The sequence below is a fragment of the Eublepharis macularius genome, chromosome 5, assembly GCF_028583425.1.
Source record: "Eublepharis macularius isolate TG4126 chromosome 5, MPM_Emac_v1.0, whole genome shotgun sequence".
NCBI classification, from domain to species: domain Eukaryota; kingdom Metazoa; phylum Chordata; class Lepidosauria; order Squamata; family Eublepharidae; genus Eublepharis; species Eublepharis macularius.
Window position 1 is genome coordinate 131,006,961 of NC_072794.1, and position 16,884 is coordinate 131,023,844.

The window sequence follows — 16,884 nt, forward strand, 5'->3', positions numbered from 1 at the left end:
TCTTGCACATTTGGGATCTCAGCCATCTGTGAAAGTCTTCAAAACCTTCCTCCTTAGCCTGTGTCATTTCATGCTCCAATATTTTCCTGCAACCAATGAGTTAATTATTCTTAGTTGTTTCTGATTTAATATTCCAGAAATGGAGAGACTTCACCATATAGAACCTCCAAATGCCCTGGAGGTATGAATCAATGGTTGAATCCACATTCACCCATTACCCGCATGTTTATCGGATATCTTCCGTTTGCCTCCAATCCGCGATTTTTTTCCTCTTCGTTCACATTCCTGCTTCCAATCCGTCTTTCTCGCGCGTCCCTCCGGTCACACGGCCGCTCGAAAACCGCTTTTTTGGGCGGGACCTTTTCCCCCCGCCCATTTATTTTTTATTTTTTTGAGCGCACTTTTCCGTTATTTCGATCTTGCCTTATAAAGAAACATCATTGAAGATAATGATGCCTCTCTTTCCCCCACTGACAGCACTGATGGCTCTCTCCTGTTTCTTTTTTGGAAATTTGGAAGCATGTGGGAAGCTTTCGTGGGCATTTCCTATGCAGGACAGTTCAGTGCCTGAATTTTACTGAAGTTTCACTTCCTTGGAGTGTCATTATTTCGATATTTCGTAATTTCGATATTACAGTAAAATAAAATAAAAAAAATAAAAAACATTTAAAAAGGAAGTTTCGCGAGTCCGTTCTGAGGATGGATTCACCCCAAAATGATTTTTCAAACTACCAGATTTGATTCAGAAACAGCATAATCAATAAATCCAATGTTACGAAGTCAAAAACAGTCTTTTGCAGACTACGGAGCACTTGCAAGTTGAATCAGCCAATAGGAACTCTCGGAACGGCCGGAGAGACAGGAAGGGGGGGTGGTTTTTAAAAAAAACGCATAAATTGTGCATTGGCCCGTTCACGGCCACCGTGAAACTCCCGTTGAAAACCTGTGACCACATATTCAGGAGAAATGCGAATGAAATGCATTTGTTTAATGAGGTAATGTGACCGGCACTCGGGATTGCGTGGGGAATGCGGGGAACATGCGACTTAGAATGAGTAATGTGGATTTGACCAATAATAATTCCTGAAAGGCTGAGGTATGTGATTGGTCTGCTGCTCACATCGCAATGTGATTGCAGATTTTGAGCAATATCCTTGAACAACTGGAAACATTCAGGTCATCTTCAACATTTAAAATAATTCTAAACTGAACTGCAAATTTTTGTGCATATATGTGTTCTCACACTACTTTCCTACAGCTGTTCTCTTTCCACATTCATGATTTCCACCTGCCTGATTAAAAAATAGTCACTTATAAATGAGATGCTTTCCTTAGTTATTCCAGTCCTCTTGGGGTGGGAAAGCTGCATAGCTTATCTTTTCACTATTTCAACAGTGCTCATTTTACCTGCGTAGCTCCCAAATCCAAGTGTGTCATCAAGTATTCCAAAGCAGATCACAAATACTTTGTGTTTTTGCAGTATCACTTAGCAACTGTAGTTGCATCCATTCGTTTTGAGCATGAACCAATATCTGTAGATGATTTTATATGTGATGTCCCTGGGGCAAACAAAATCCTAGCAATTCAATTAATTGTGAGCATATACCAACAGTCATTACATGGGTAGGTACTATGCTCGAGGGTACCAACTACCCAAATGTGAAACAACTTAAAATACTGCTTCTTTTGACCTATGAATAAATTGTCAGCGCAGGCATATGAGGTCCTCATCCAAAGAGAAAATGGGCATTATGCACATAAGTTCAGTTTTCAAACCTATTGTAATGAAAATCACAGTACCAGTGATAAAAGGTTAACATCTCCTTATTCTAAGGGCTATATCAGCCGCTATTAAAGTATTTTTGTGTTTAGGGGTATTGAATCCCCAATAATTTAGATCCCTGTGTTTTATTTTTGCCAATCACTTAAAGTGGAATCCAACCAACCTCAAGTTAGTGCTATTTTAAAATTTTAAATAAGGAACTGTGATAGTAGTGGTAGTAGTTTTATCAAATAAGTCGTGTTTTTTAAAACACTACTTAATCAAAGTTGAATGCACTATGAATTATAAAAGGAATTTTTCCCCATGAAATAATTCAAAATAGAAATTTCATTGCCCGTACAATCTTTGTGGGTTGGGCTGCCTGTCTCTCATTTCCTGTATAGACATCAAGGTAACATCTCATACACTAAAGTTTATTCATTCAAAATAATGAGACCATTTCTCCTGTATATTTCAGAAAACTGATTTGTTTCTATAAATAAGGTATTGCTACTAGCTAGCCAGCTCAGATAAATCAAATAAGAATGAATGCAGCTATTTCACACTTATTGGAATAGGGGAATCATTTGACCTCTAAAATATGATTTTTTCCCCTGCCAATATTAAAAATGTTCATTTTGACCATGACCAGAAGCAGAAATACGTAAAGAATAAACCACAAATTAATTTTCTTACTAGAAGTATTCTAATAGCATGGGCAGGTAGCATGATCTCCATTTTACAAACAAAGACTGCAGTCCTTAAACCACTAATGAGCTCTATAGCTTTTTGTGCTGATGCAGCAGTTTAAGGAATGAACGGTTCTACAGAAATTAGAGCACAGGAAAGTTCAGCAATTTGACAAAGAACGCTTGAATGGGGGGAAAGCCTGGGGCAGATCCCAACAGGTATCCTACCTTTGAAAACTGCATTTGTAACACTATCTTTAAGGAAGTTGTACAGGAAACATGAAACAAAATCCCAATTTTGCATTCTTTTGGTACTGTTGACAGCCATTTGGATGCCAATGTCAATATCAATATCAAATAAGAATATCTGTCCTTCCTTCTTCCCTTCCTTCCTTAAAATATTTGTATCCTGACTTCTCTTCTTAGATTCCAGGCAGCTTACAATGTAACAATTTGCAAACACAGAAACAGTACAGTCCACCAACAAGTAAAATACTACCATACGAGATAAAAACAGCCAGATCTGCCAAAACAGTTTATCTTTCACCAAATGCCTTCTGGAATAAAAACCCTATCCTGAACCTGAAGACTCTGTGAAGTAATATCCTGTAGTAAGGCTTCTGAAGTTTCTTTAGAGGCTATTCTGTACATTGGGCTCTCTCCCAAGGAGGGCCATCGTCACATGGGCTTTTATTTAGTGCTAAAATGGCGCTATTTCCCGGCAAACACCCACCTTATTCCAACACTGTAGCGATTTTCTCTCTTCTGCTTTGTGCTTGATAGTCGCGCTATTTTGTGCCTCAGTGTGAATGCCTCACATCGATGTATTTCGCCTCGCAACATCCTATGCCCTCCATTCAATCCCAGAATCCATTTCTTCCTGCGACTCCCCCTTTTTTTATTTTATTATGTCCTTATAACGCCATAACGCCATAACACAATGCAAACTTTCTGCTGAAGTAAAAATGACTCAATCGCCATGGCAGAGTCTTCAGCGATGGGGATCACATCAGACAGGGAGTTTTCTGCGGGCAAAGGGCTATTTATATAATTTCAAAGTTGGAAAAACAAAAGGGTCGTAATGTTTTGCTCTAACGGAATGTTTATATGCTGTTATTCCGTTATAGCGGAATTAAACGCCAGAATAATAATAAAAAGGGGGGGAGGAGCTGCTTCTGCGCGGTTAGAGAGAACAGAACAGAGTGCTTCAGTGTGGACAGCTGGTGGTGCGAAGAGCTGTTAGGTGACCCAAAGAAACGTTACTGTGCCGATAACAGGTAGGACGCTATATGCTGTAAATTTAACGGAAGAGATGCCCATGTGACGATGGCCAAGATCTCACAGTTGTCACCAGTCACTCCATCCCAGGGAAAATCTTTGCAAGTACTATTGCTGGTTTCTCAGCACACATCACTACCTGAGGTTGGTATATACGAGCAGGGAATGGAGACTGTGATAGAAACATGGGCGCACTCTTTTCTCCCCTCTTAATGGTGTGATTTGAAACACATTTCTGCTTCTTTGTTATGTGCTTTTCAAGTGTGAAACAATTTCAATGATTTTTCCAGGACTTTCCAAAGCAGGATAGCATTTTTCTAGGTGGTGGGCAGGGAGGCTAATTCCATCTCCCTTTCCCTGTCTGAGGACAGGGTTCTAACCTCACTATAGCTTTCTGGAGGCAGGCTGCCCATCATGGGCAGAAACTTTCCGTGTGGAAGGGTGACTGCCCATAATGCAGTCCATGAATTGTATGAAGGAAAAAGTAGAAATCGAGGGACTGCCTAGACTCAGATGAATGCCAAATATATGCCACAACAGGTTATAGAGTCCAAGAATTATTAGAAACATTTAGAATGTCTCCCTATATGGAATATCCTGGCATAACCTTAGCTATGGCAGTGCTTAAGCTTCACTAAAGTAAATAGAGAAGTGAAGAAAGAATTGTGTGTTTCAGTATAAAGAGGCTTAGCAAATATATTCAGGCAATGTACTTAGACAGTACAGTGCTTCAGAAGAAGCAGTTCTAAAAATGATTACTTTTTACTAATCGTCGCTCTTCAGAGCTTGTGTATAGATAGAGATTGGGATAGAGAAAATCTTTTGTTATCCTAGAGCACCACAGTGATGCAGGAGGGATAAACATCTTCTCTGAAAAGAAATGATATCTAATATAACATAAAAATGCCACACTCTCTGTGATACGGGACCCAGCAGGATGCTAAAGAATATCTTGTGGATTTCATCTTTCCCTAGTGCTTTAAGCACCTGCTGAAGTATCCTCAAAGCAAGGAAGCCACCAAAGCAGGATTTTTACACTTTGATGCCACAGTTAAGAAGTAGCCCTTTGTGATTTCCTAAAATATACTCTCATGGCAGAGCCCCCTCAAGAGTACAGTATGGATATTGTGAGCTTCTGTGAATGTTACAAGAGATCTGAGGAAGAAGGGGGCCTCTCAGGGGCAAGGATGCTGTGGGCTTCTTTGGCATTCGAAAAAAGGTTACCAATAATTTCTGTCCCTTTAAATAATGGAAACCAGATGTTTCTGCTGGCAATGTCTTAACGACTGACATTTCTAATCACTAGAAAGCAAAGTCCAAGGACTCCAGCTTCTTGGGTTTATAAATCAATAACATTAATGTCTTAATGCAAGCAGAAACATAGAATCTGAAGAAGCAAGTGAATGAATTTTTAAAAATCCCATGGTATGGAAAACTTGGAGAGCGTCATGTGATTTGCTCGTCTTGATTAATGCCAGAAAGTTATAGGAACAAACTGCAGCCATTCTAAAAGATCATGTGATATGAGCCTGTATTCAACAGAACTTCAGCTAGTTCTGAAGCACATGAACAAACCTCTTTATTTTAAAGCTAATGTTAGATTTTTTTCCTGATCAATTCCATGTGCTTTTCCTTCTTAAATCAGTGCTAACTGTAGATATTCTATTCTATTACTACTACTACTAGCTTTAAAAATTGTTTTATATGATAGTTCAAGAAAATCTGTAAAGAGATGGAATAATTACTTCAGCAAGTTAAAGTACACACAGAGTTTACACAGCAAGAAGGATGTGTAACAGGAGAAAATTTATGTTTTGAAGGAAACTTACCTTCCCCCCTGCCAGAAGACGTTCTGTTCAAGAGTATATGACATGTGGACAGTATTTAAAAACTCTGAAAGTTGGATACTGAGGTTCTTGGAATGGTAGAAACATAAAAGAGGTTTCTGGAGTTCTGATTTGTTATAAATGGGAGACTGATACTGCTATCAGATTTATTTGGAAAGGTTTATTTGAAATTAATTTGTTTTAACATTATTTCCATATAAATGTGCTCAGGAGTGGAGCATGTAAAATCTAATAGTGGCTAAGTGCAGAAATATATGGTGAAATTATGGCATGGGTTCTGGAGATCAGGTTGAGATTAAATGCAAACCCCCATCGATCACTAGAATTACTGCTCAGCTCTGAAATTTAACAGATAATGCTGACAGATTTTGAATAAACTCCCATGTATTTATTTTATTTACTTTGGATTTCTATTCTGTCCTCCCCATGAAGGGTTCAGTGTGGATTACAACAGTTTAAAAACATAATAGAATTAATTTATACAATTAAAACCATAAATAGATTTAAAAGAGAATTCACTCATAAAATATACACTAATTATAATCAGATGGTAGCAATCAATAGGCAGCAAGCACGGCTCAACAAGATAAGGTGGTGGACAGCCCTAGTAAGGAGGGATTCAGGTTTTATATTCTTCTCCATTTTTTCAAATGGAGTACTGAATTCTACATACAAAACAAAATGCTTGAATTTGGTGATTGTAGAAGATCAGAGAGCTTTGACTCAGACAGCCCAGACAAGCCTGATCTCACTAGATCTCAGAAGCTAAGCAGGGTCAGCCTTGGTTAGTAACTGGATGGGAGACCCCTAACAAAGACCAAGGACGCAAAGGCAGGCAATGGCAAACCACCTATGTTAATCTCTTGCCGCGACCACCACCACCACAAGGTGAGAGTAATCACAGTTTTTGTTAAATGTGACTGTGTACTTCAGTTGTGAGAAAAATCCTGATAGTTTAAGTGTAGCCAGTTTGGTGTAGTGGTTAAGAGTGCAGAAGTCTAATCTGGAGAACCGGGTTTGATTCCCCACTCCTCCACTTGAAGCCATCTGGGTGACCTTGGGTCAGTCACAGCTTCTAGCTCTCTCAGCCCTACCCACCTCACAGGGTGTTTTGTTGTGGGGATAATAATGACATACTTTGTAAACTGCTCTGAGTGGGTATTAAGTCATCCTGAAGGGCGGTATATAAATTGAATGTCTGGTAATATGACTAGACGTCAAAGTCTGTGAATCAGAGACTACAATTAGGGATGAGTCTCATAAATACTTAGTGAGATACTCTTTGGCAACAATATGACAAAGGGAGATTTGAAACTTCTAACCCTGGAAATCTAGTTGGTCTTTAAGGAAAATCTTGTTCTTTCTACTGCAGACCAACATGGCTGAAACAATAGTGACAGATATCCTCCCCAATAAAACAAGAAGAAAATTTACCTAAATGAGCAACATCTGGCCACCTGGAGTCATGCCATGCTAACATCAAGACTAACCTACTGTAATGCACTCTACATAGGTCTCCCTTCAAAGTCAAATCAGAGACTCCAGATGGTGCAGAACACCACAGTTTGATTGTTATCGGGAGCTGGAACATACATATTACTCCCTCATTCTAAAGTCATTCCATTGGCTACCCATCGGTTACCAAGCTCAATTTAAGGTTTTGGTTATCACTTACAAAGCCCTGTATGGCCTTGGTCCATCATATCTATAGGACTACCTCTCTCCCAATGCTCTGCTACTACAGCTTCACTCATCTGAAAAGGGCCTTCTCCAGACCACCCTGCAGGTGGGCAAAATCAGCTGCTCCTTGTAGATACATATTCTCTGTGGCGGCCCTCATCCAGTGGAATGGCCTGCCTGAAAAGGTCAGAAAAGTTCCTGTTCTCTTGGCTTTCTGCAAATTATGCAGAACTGAATTATTCAGGAGGGGGTTTTCACTCGGATAATAAGGCTGTATTGTAAGAAATGTCTCAGAGAGAAGCTTTGGTAAAAGTAGATGGACTGTGGACTATACTACTGGGTACTTTCTGCTGATGTATATATGTTCCTAGTGGATAGTTGCTGCATCGTTTAATATGTCATGTCAAATGTTTGTTTTGGTTCAGCAATATTTCATTTCTGTCTTCAGAATTAAGCTTATTTTCAAATTTTTGCAATCAATAGCCTATTGTATTGTTTATGGAATGTCCCAGCTGTTAATTGTATTGACTTATGCTGTGCAATCCATCTTGAGACTCAACAAAAAGGTGGATAATAAATAAATAAATAAACACGTGGCTCTGTGTGTGTGAGTGCGTAGATTTGCTGATATAGTCTTCCAAAAAACCGTTGCTACATTATCTTCAAAATACTGAGTTTCATTTCATAAAAACCTGAAAGCACATACTTTATACATATATGTAATATTTTATTCTCTTATGTCTCTCCCACAAGTTTATTTCAAATCCAGCATATGCAAATAGTGTTGTGAGATCCATTTATCTACTATATTTTATTTATAGTCTGCTTTTCTTGCTGATACTGAAGGCAGGTTACAAAGTATAAAAACAATACAATAAAAACAGAGTAAGAAATACTATAACCAGTGCAATAAAACTGGATTACAAATTAGACAAAAATGCAAATAAAATAGAAGCAACCAATACAAAGAGAGAAAAGAAGTACAGAGATGCCACATACACTCTACAGCCTTGCATTTGGTAGTACTTGATTTTGCATAAATACCACTTTCTAGCTCTGTACTGTCACTAACAGATCTGTGCTCATAAATATCCTTTGAAAGAATGTGTTGTTGAGTACAGAGTGTTATGACATAACTGCTACAAACTGACACAACTTTGAACTGCTGGCACAAATTCAAGACCACACCCTTATACAAGACCATACCCTTATGCTCTAGCAGTAACTTCTACCTTAAAATTCTTCTGTTGTGTCCACACTACCACATAAGAAGTAAATTACTATCCCTGGCTTGAGAACAAAGTTTAAACAACTGCTGGCTAGGTATGAACCCAATAGCTTTGGGAGCACATCCAACAGTAATTCCGGGAGTAAAAAGGTAAAGGTCCCTTGTGCAAGCTCAGAGTCATTACTGACCCATGGGGGGATGTCACATCACGACATTTTCTTGGCAGACTTTTTTTTTTTACGGGGTGGTTTGCCATTGCCTTCCCCAGTCATCTACACTTTACCCCCAGGAAACTGGGTACTCATTTTACCAACCTCAGAAGGATGGAAGGCTGAGTCGACCTTGAGCCAGCTACCTGAACCCAGCTTCTGCCAGGATCTAACCCAAGTGGTGAGCAGAGCTTGGGCTGCAGTACTGCAGCTTACCACTCTAAACCAGTGGAAACTTGCCATTGTGAATTCACTTGTGTCCATTAATTTGACAGCAAGGTTAAACTAAAACATTACCAAGGAATTCACCGTTGGGGCTGTGATACCCCCCTGCACACTATTAAGTCCTCAGATGTCGTTATGGGGGTGGGGTGGGGGCTAAAGACCAGCAGTACTATAGTCATAATCGCTAACTGGGATTAAAATTAAGTGGTGGAAATTCTAGGTATGGGAACGAACATCTCTTCAAATGTCCAGCTGTGGTTATTGTGTACTGTAAAGTGCAGAAAAGTAGTATTGTTGTAAACCAACCTTCTTGCATTGTGCCTAATCGTAGTTTTACAGTTCGATCCTATGCAAAACTCGCTTGATTCTAATGGTTTAAGGGCGTCCATACTCCTACGATTGCCCTAGTAGCAGAACAAAAAGGACTTGTGGAGTTTGCTAGTGGCAGGGACAGACAGCCGAACGAAAGGAGCGGACGAGTCGCCCAGCGTCACTTCAGAGGACTTCGGGGCGTGGTGTGAGCGAGCCCGGAGGACTAAGATGACGAGTAAGCGAGACCCGAAGGCCCAAACGGTGAGCGCGCCCGTACTATAGGGTGCTCCCCAGTCGTTTTTCGCCTGAGGGGTTGCTATGAGAGGCCTAGTCTGGTTGCTCAGGAAATCCCCGCCGCCGGCAGGAAAGGGAGGGGGGGAGTGTGGCTGGCGCCGTCAGCTGCAGCAACAACGTTGGCTACCGGGAGTTTGGGCTACGCGCTGGGCCTCTCAGCTTTTTCAAGCGGCCGGGGCCGGTTATGTGCATGCGTCGGCTTACAGATACTGCCTGCGCGGCCCACTCTTGTCGTCAGGGCCGCATGTGCCCCCCAAAGGCCCGAGCAAGCAAGTCCTGGCGCTGCCGAAATGGGGGAGTGCAAAAACCGAGTCGCACATCTGCTCCTGCTAAGCGGGCGGGTTTCCGTTGCTGGAATTTGGAGAGTGTAATAAGACTCTCCAGCAGCAAGCTCGGCCTTTTCCCCCCATCCCAGGTGGGGGCGGGAGCAGAAAGGAAGTTTCACCGGCCCTGCTGAGGTGAGCATCTCTGGCGCACGTTCAGCCACAGTGTATAGTGGGCGGGGAGGCTTGGGGTTTGGTAAGAGGGAGGTAGAGGAAGGGTAACAATTTGCTTCTGGCAAAGTTTGGTAGTGCCATCGCCTCTTACTTCCTGCAAACCCCAGAATCGTAATGTGTAAATGCTGTAGGTACACATTCTTCAAACCTGTAACTTAAAGCCTGCATTTCTATACTCAGTTACTTCCCCCTTTGGAAATAAGCCCAGGTAAACAGACACTGGGAAAATTTTATTGTCGTGGTGATATCTATTTTATTAGTTTATTCTAAATATTATTGAAGTAATAATAATATTGAAGTAACTTATGTGAGATCTGAGATCTGAAACTTTTAAGTGCTTGAACAGTAGGGCTACAATCTTGTGTGTTTTCTGGAGTCATTGAATTGAGTGATGCTTCTAAGAAAAGAGTTATCAAATGTTTGATTTTCGAAAGCTCATATCCTGGAATGATCTTTAAGGTTCTGCTGGACTTAAATCTTGGTTTTTTACAGACCAACATGGCTACTACTCACTCACCTGAAACTATTTCCACATATTATGAAGTTTGGGTCATTCCATGTTGGAATATCTATTAATCCTATATGCATACAGGACAATTCTACATGAATGTAGTTTGTTGTGATATTGAAGTCATTTCTTTATAGGAATTTCATTAGGTGAGCTGCACATATAAAACTTGTGAATGGCAGGGATGTGTACCATGGTGGGAGAATTGGGTAAAAGCATAGATTTAGACAGACAACCAGATCGCTTGAGGGTAAAATGCTTAAGAAAATCATGGTAAGAGAAGGATATTGGATCTCAGTGCCTATGAAAAACATTTCTAGTTGAAACATGTTGGATTTTTTGTAGAATAAGCTTTTTTAAAAAAGTAGAACAAAAGTAGAATAAGCTTTTTTTTAAAGTTTTTTTTTTAAAAAAAATCCATGTACTGCAGACCAACATGGCTACCTACCTAAATCTGTCAACATCTTTCTGAATTTGCTAGGAAATGCAGGATTATAGTTGTATCTATAAAATCTGATGGGGCTGAGCAATAGCCTTATTGTTACAATGGGGGCGTTACTCTCCCCATTGTTGTTTAATCTCTACATGCGCCCTTTTGCCCAGCTGGCACAGAGTTTCGGACTGGGTCGCCATCAATATGTGGATGACACCCAGTTGTATCTGTTGATGGACGGACAGCCTGGCTCTGCTCCTGAGGCCCTAAGTAGAGCATTGGGGGCCTTGTCTGGATGGGTGAAGCAGAGCAGACTGAAGTTGAACCCTACGAAGAAGACGGAGAACTCTTAGATCTGCTAGTAAACACCTACTGGTGGCCCCTGGCCCCAGGGAGCCTTGGCTGGCCTCGACCAGGGCCAGGGCATTTTCTGTCCTGGCCCCAACCTGGTGGAACTCTGTTGGAAGACATTCGGGCCTGCCAAGATCTTATTTCTTTTTGGCAGGCCTGTAAGACAGAGATGTTCCGCCAGGCATATGGTTGAGACCAGCACTGGATCCATCTAATCAGCCTCCCTGCTGGTTTCCTGCCATTGGCGGGGAGCATATGGTCCATCTGCCTCCCCATGCTTGAGGAGTTAGAGGTTCACCAACCCACACTTCCACCCTTTTCTTCCCTTGTGTATGGTGGACAGGGAAAGGGGGAAGGGTGCACCGCCTGGAATGTTGAAATTCCTGTTGGTACTGAGTTGTATTTTACTGGTTTTATTTGTTGTAATTTTTCTCTGATTGTAACCTGCCCTGAGCCTGCTTGTGGGGAGGGCGGGCTAAAAATCCAATCAATCAATCAGTCAATCACATGGCTGTGCATAGTTCTTGTTTATAAGTGTAAAAGCCATTTTTCAACTGAATGCCATTGTACATTTTTAATACTCCAATTCTTTGTAGAGTTACTCCAGTTTAAACTCATGAATTCCACTGGCTTTAGACTGGAGTAACTCTATATAGTATTGCACTGTAAGTTTTGCACATGTTATCAACTGATAGGAATGTTGTGATTTACCATGGGTTTTTTTCTTTCAACAGAACCCTTCTGTTATGGAGACAGTTAAAAGTCTTTCCAGAAGCCTTTTTTTGTTGCTCTGATAGAATAAAGTAATTTCCATTCTGCATATCTCATTTTAGTTCAGGATTATATCTGTATTTATATCAACATCACACACATCTTTTCACTACCACCATTACTCTTGTTGAGGAAACAGGAATGATCCACCCTTTCCAGAAGGTTAGTGAAACAAGATTTGTTTTTATTTGGTTTAGATGGAAGGAGATCAAGGGGCTAACAGGATGAAAACGCAGACAGTCCAGTTATTGCCAGATGAACAGCTAGTGGCACTACATCAACAGATGGTAGAAAAAGAGGTATCCTATCAACACAAACTACAGAGTTCACAGGAAGCACAGCACAGGCAAGCAGTCCTTGTACAGAAGCTACAGGCAAAGGTAAACCTTGTTGCTTTTCTTATGGCATCTAAACAGATTAACAACAACAACAATAATAATAGCACTTATATACCACTCTTCTACACATACGAGTGCCCCATTCAAAGTGGCAAACAATATCAGTTTTATTATTATCCCCACAATACAGCTGGGGAGCTGAGAACGAGAAGTGGCTTACTCAAAGTCACCTACTGAGCTCATAGTAGTAGTGGGATTTGGACCAGCAGAGTGTTGATTTACAGTCCAACCATTTAACCACTATGCTACAGCAGCTGGATTAATAAACCTGGATTATAAAATTAAAGAAGAGGGCAATTCCCCCCCCCCCCATATATTATTTTTTAATTTTTTTGTACTCTGCATTTTGTCGTGGCTTAAGATGGCTAGCAGGCAATAATTAAAATATTACACTTTAAAACGTCCAAATACCTGTCCCTAAAAGATGCCTGCAGTATTTTTGTTTACTACAAAATTAAAGGTAGTGGGCTGTCAGGTTGCAACTGACTCATGATGGCCCTATGAAGTTCTGCCTGATGGGGTTTTCAAGGCAAAAGATGAGCAGAGGTGGTTTGCCACTACCTTCGTCTGTGTATCAAGCCCAAGTTTCCTTGGTAGTATCCTATCCAAGTATTGACAATGATCAACCCTGCTTAGCTTCCAAGCTCTGACAAGATCAGACTAGTCTGGGTTATTATTAATATTAATATAAATTTAAATTATTTATTAAAACATAATACCCACAATGAAGGTCTTATTCACTCCTATTCAGAATGCCCTCTTAAACAGTTCCATCTTATACACACTGTTTAGTGCTAAGAGTATGTGAACCTTTGGTGTCTGTTTTGCCTCGTAAAGTATATGGCTGTTTATGGAGAGGGGAACTGAAGAAAGGGCATAGGGAAGGTTAACCTTCCCATGCCAGAGCCTCAGGCTTTCTGGGAAAATCCTGTTACAGTTCTTCTGAATCTTACCTAAATATGCAGAATTAAAGTGGGGGCACTGTCCTGGGCATATTCTTGACCAGTCACCTAATTCTAAAATATCTATGGTTGTTGTGGATTTTCCGGGCTGTATTGCCATGATCTTGGCATTGTAGTTCCTGACGTTTCGCCAGCAGCTGTGACTGGCATTTTCAGAGGTGTAGCACCGAAAGACAGGGATCTCTCAGTGTCAAACTGTGGAGGAGGTGTTTGCAGGTGATTTATATCTACTCAGAAAGGTCAGTTGGGTTGTGTCATCCTGTAAGGGTTTCCCAGGGTGTGGAATGCTAATGGAGTGCTAATACTTCACTGTATCCTGAGGAGGTTCTCTTGCATATGGATTAGTGCTTGATATGCTAATCTCTGCAGGGCTATTGTGGGTTGTAGAGTCTTTTGTTAGCCTGGTGTTTTTCAGAACTGGAAACCATGCTCTGTTCATTCTTAAAGTCTCTTCTTTCCTGTTGAAGTTTTGCTTATGCTTGTGAATTTCAATGGCTTCCCTGTGCAATCTGACAAAGTAGTTGGACGTGTTGTCCAGTATTTTGGTGTCCTGGAATAAGATACTGTGTCCTGTTTGAGTTAGGCTATGACAACCAGTTACTTCCAATGGGATAACGAATTCTATGAACAGATGGATGGGGTGGCCATGGGAAGCCCTCTCAGCCCAGTTATAGCAAACTTCTACATGGAACATTTTGAAAAAACAGCTCTAGAATCAGCACCCCACAAACCTAGTGTCTGGTTCCGGTTTGTGGATGATACATTTATCATTTAGGGCCATGGTGAGGAAGAATTGATGGGAGTTTTTAAACCACCTCAGCAACATCCACCTGAACACAATTCACAATGGAGAAAGAAATTGAGGGTAAACTCCCATTTCTGGATACCTTGGTCATCCGCAAAGCAAACTTTCAGTTAGGTCACAAGGTCTACAGGAAACCAACTCACACAGATTGGTACTTACACAAAAACTTCAATCACCACCCTTGACAGAAAAGAGGCATAATGAAAACATTAGTAGACCGTGCAAGACGGATATGTGAGCCACACTTTCTCAATGAGGAAATCATTTAAACCATGCACTTCAAGCAAATGGCTACTCCAGAAATGAAATCAGAAGAGCAATTAAACCCAGGATAAATCAAACAACTAAGGAAAAACAGTCTCCTACAGGAAAAGTGTTTTTGCCATATGTCAAAGGAATCACGGATCAGATGGGAAAGCTTATGAAAAAGCACAACCTACAAACTGTATTCCGACCCACCAGAAAAATACAACAGATGCTACGATCAGCAAAAGACAGTAGAGACCCCCTCACCTCTGCAGGAGTATACCGCATACCCTGCAGCTGTGGACAAGTTTACATTGGGACCACACAGCGCAGCATCCAGACAAGAATAAAAGAACATGAAAGACACTGCAGACTTGGACAACCTGAAAAATCAGCAGTGGCTGAACATAGCCTAACGCAAACAGGACACAGTATCTTATTCCAGGACACCAAAATACTGGACAACACGTCCAACTACTTTGTCAGATTGCACAGGGAAGCCATTGAAATTCACAAGCATAAGCAAAACTTCAACAGGAAAGAAGAGACTTTAAGAATGAACAGAGCATGGTTTCCAGTTCTGAAAAACACCAGGCTAACAAAAGACTCTACAACCCACAATAGCCCTGCAGAGAAGATTAGCATATCAAGCACCAATCCATATGCAAGAGAACCTCCTCAGGATACAGTGAAGCATTAGCACTCCATTAGCACTCCACACCCTGGGAAACCCTTACAGGATGACACAACCCAACCGACCTTTCTGAGTAGATATAAATCACCTGCAAACACCTCCTCCACAGTTTGACACTGAGAGATCCCTGTCTTTTGGTGCTACACCTCTGAAAATGCCAGTCACAGCTGCTGGCGAAACGTCAGGAACTACAATGCCAAGACCACGGCAATACAGCCTGGAAAATCTACAACAACCATCGTTCTCCGGCCGTGAAAGCCTTCGACAATATATCTAAAATATCTGTCAACATTTTCTTTTCTGTGAGCCATTATTTCCCCCCAATTCCACTTGTCCATTTACTCCAGACTCTCAATACAGTGCAATTGTGGAAGAATTCAGGGGTGTACTGGAAAATGCTATAGTACTTGAAGCAATTTGCTGTTAAGTTCCATACAGTTTTTAAAGGTTTTTGTTTCTTTCTTCAGATACAGTTTGCTATTGCCAATTTGGGGGGTATATTTAACTTATATTTCTTTTATCGTATGTGGCTGTAGTTTATTTATTGGCAGTTGCTTTGGGTCCTGTTATGGAGAAAAGTGGCCAACAAATATACTAAATACCTTTCAATACTTTGTTACGTGCTTCTAATGTATCATGATACAGCAAGTTGAGGCAGGTGAGTGTGCATTTATTTATTCAATATTTTGTATTTTTTAGAATCAGAAGGCACTTTCTCTGACTACATGGCTGGAAGTTTTCTTGCTTAATTGTTGACTCCATGTAACTGTTGACAACATAGTTGGTGTTTAACTGCAATTTAATATATGGATGACTTAGTGGTGTTGGGTTTTTATGAGAGTGAACTGATTTCATTGAGTTGTTTATATGCCTAGGAGAGATTTATAGCACATAGAAGGTCTGTATTTTTATTTATTAAAAAAAATTGTCTTGCATTTTGTTTACTGATATCTGTGTCAATCCTGCTCAATGCTTTTGAATAAAAAATAAATTTAAGGAGCCCCTCAAAGAGTAGAAAAGTGTTTCTGTTCGTGTTATTGTCTTGTTTATTCCATGAGCAGTGTGAAGCCTTCCATACACCATAGCGTAGCAGGCCAATGGATATTTCTGACAATTTACGTAGTGTTTCACGTGATGTATGTATGAGAACATAGCATTTGCAGCTAGTACACCTAATGCCTACCTAATCTTGAAACTGTTCTGTGATGCTCAGTTGTGTTCTTGTGGTATTTGTGTGAAAGTTAGCTGTAATGTTTTGAAAATATATAAAGCTTTCTACAAGTTCCCTCCCTTTCAATGCAAGGATGGGCATCTCTACATATACAGACCATTTCTTTCAACTGAAGATTACTTCACATGGCTGCAGCAATATGTTCCCTCCAAATGATGAACGTTAGAATTTTTGTACTGTTTCAAAGACACATCAGTGCATTTACTAGCCAGCAAACTAAAGCTTGCAGAACCGGATAATTCACTATTAGAAGCAATGCACTATTTTGCATACTTGCAGAAACCACTTTTGTACTTTGATGTGGCAGCATGCTACCTAAGAAATGATTACTTTTGCCTCCTGCTCATTTTATTTAACTGTTGAATCCTGATACACACACGGACATCTGTACTCATGTTCAGCCTGGTTTAAAAAGCAAGCAATTCACGAAGGCATTCAGGAGCAAAAGAAGGCAAAGGGAACAA

The 16,884-nt window shown here is 40.6% G+C and overlaps 1 protein-coding gene across 1 annotated transcript in view; it reads left to right on the forward strand.

Annotated features, from left to right (window-relative positions):
• Positions 1-9,441: 9,441 nt before the first annotated feature.
• Positions 9,442-16,884, forward strand: part of CEP250 (centrosomal protein 250) — a 62,749-nt gene continuing 55,306 nt past the window's right edge. The window contains exons 1-2 of the mRNA XM_054981384.1: positions 9,442-9,491; positions 12,282-12,464. Of these exons, the coding sequence (XP_054837359.1) occupies positions 9,459-9,491; positions 12,282-12,464 (216 nt within the window). The 5' untranslated portion in view covers positions 9,442-9,458. The remainder of the gene's footprint in view (positions 9,492-12,281; positions 12,465-16,884) is intronic.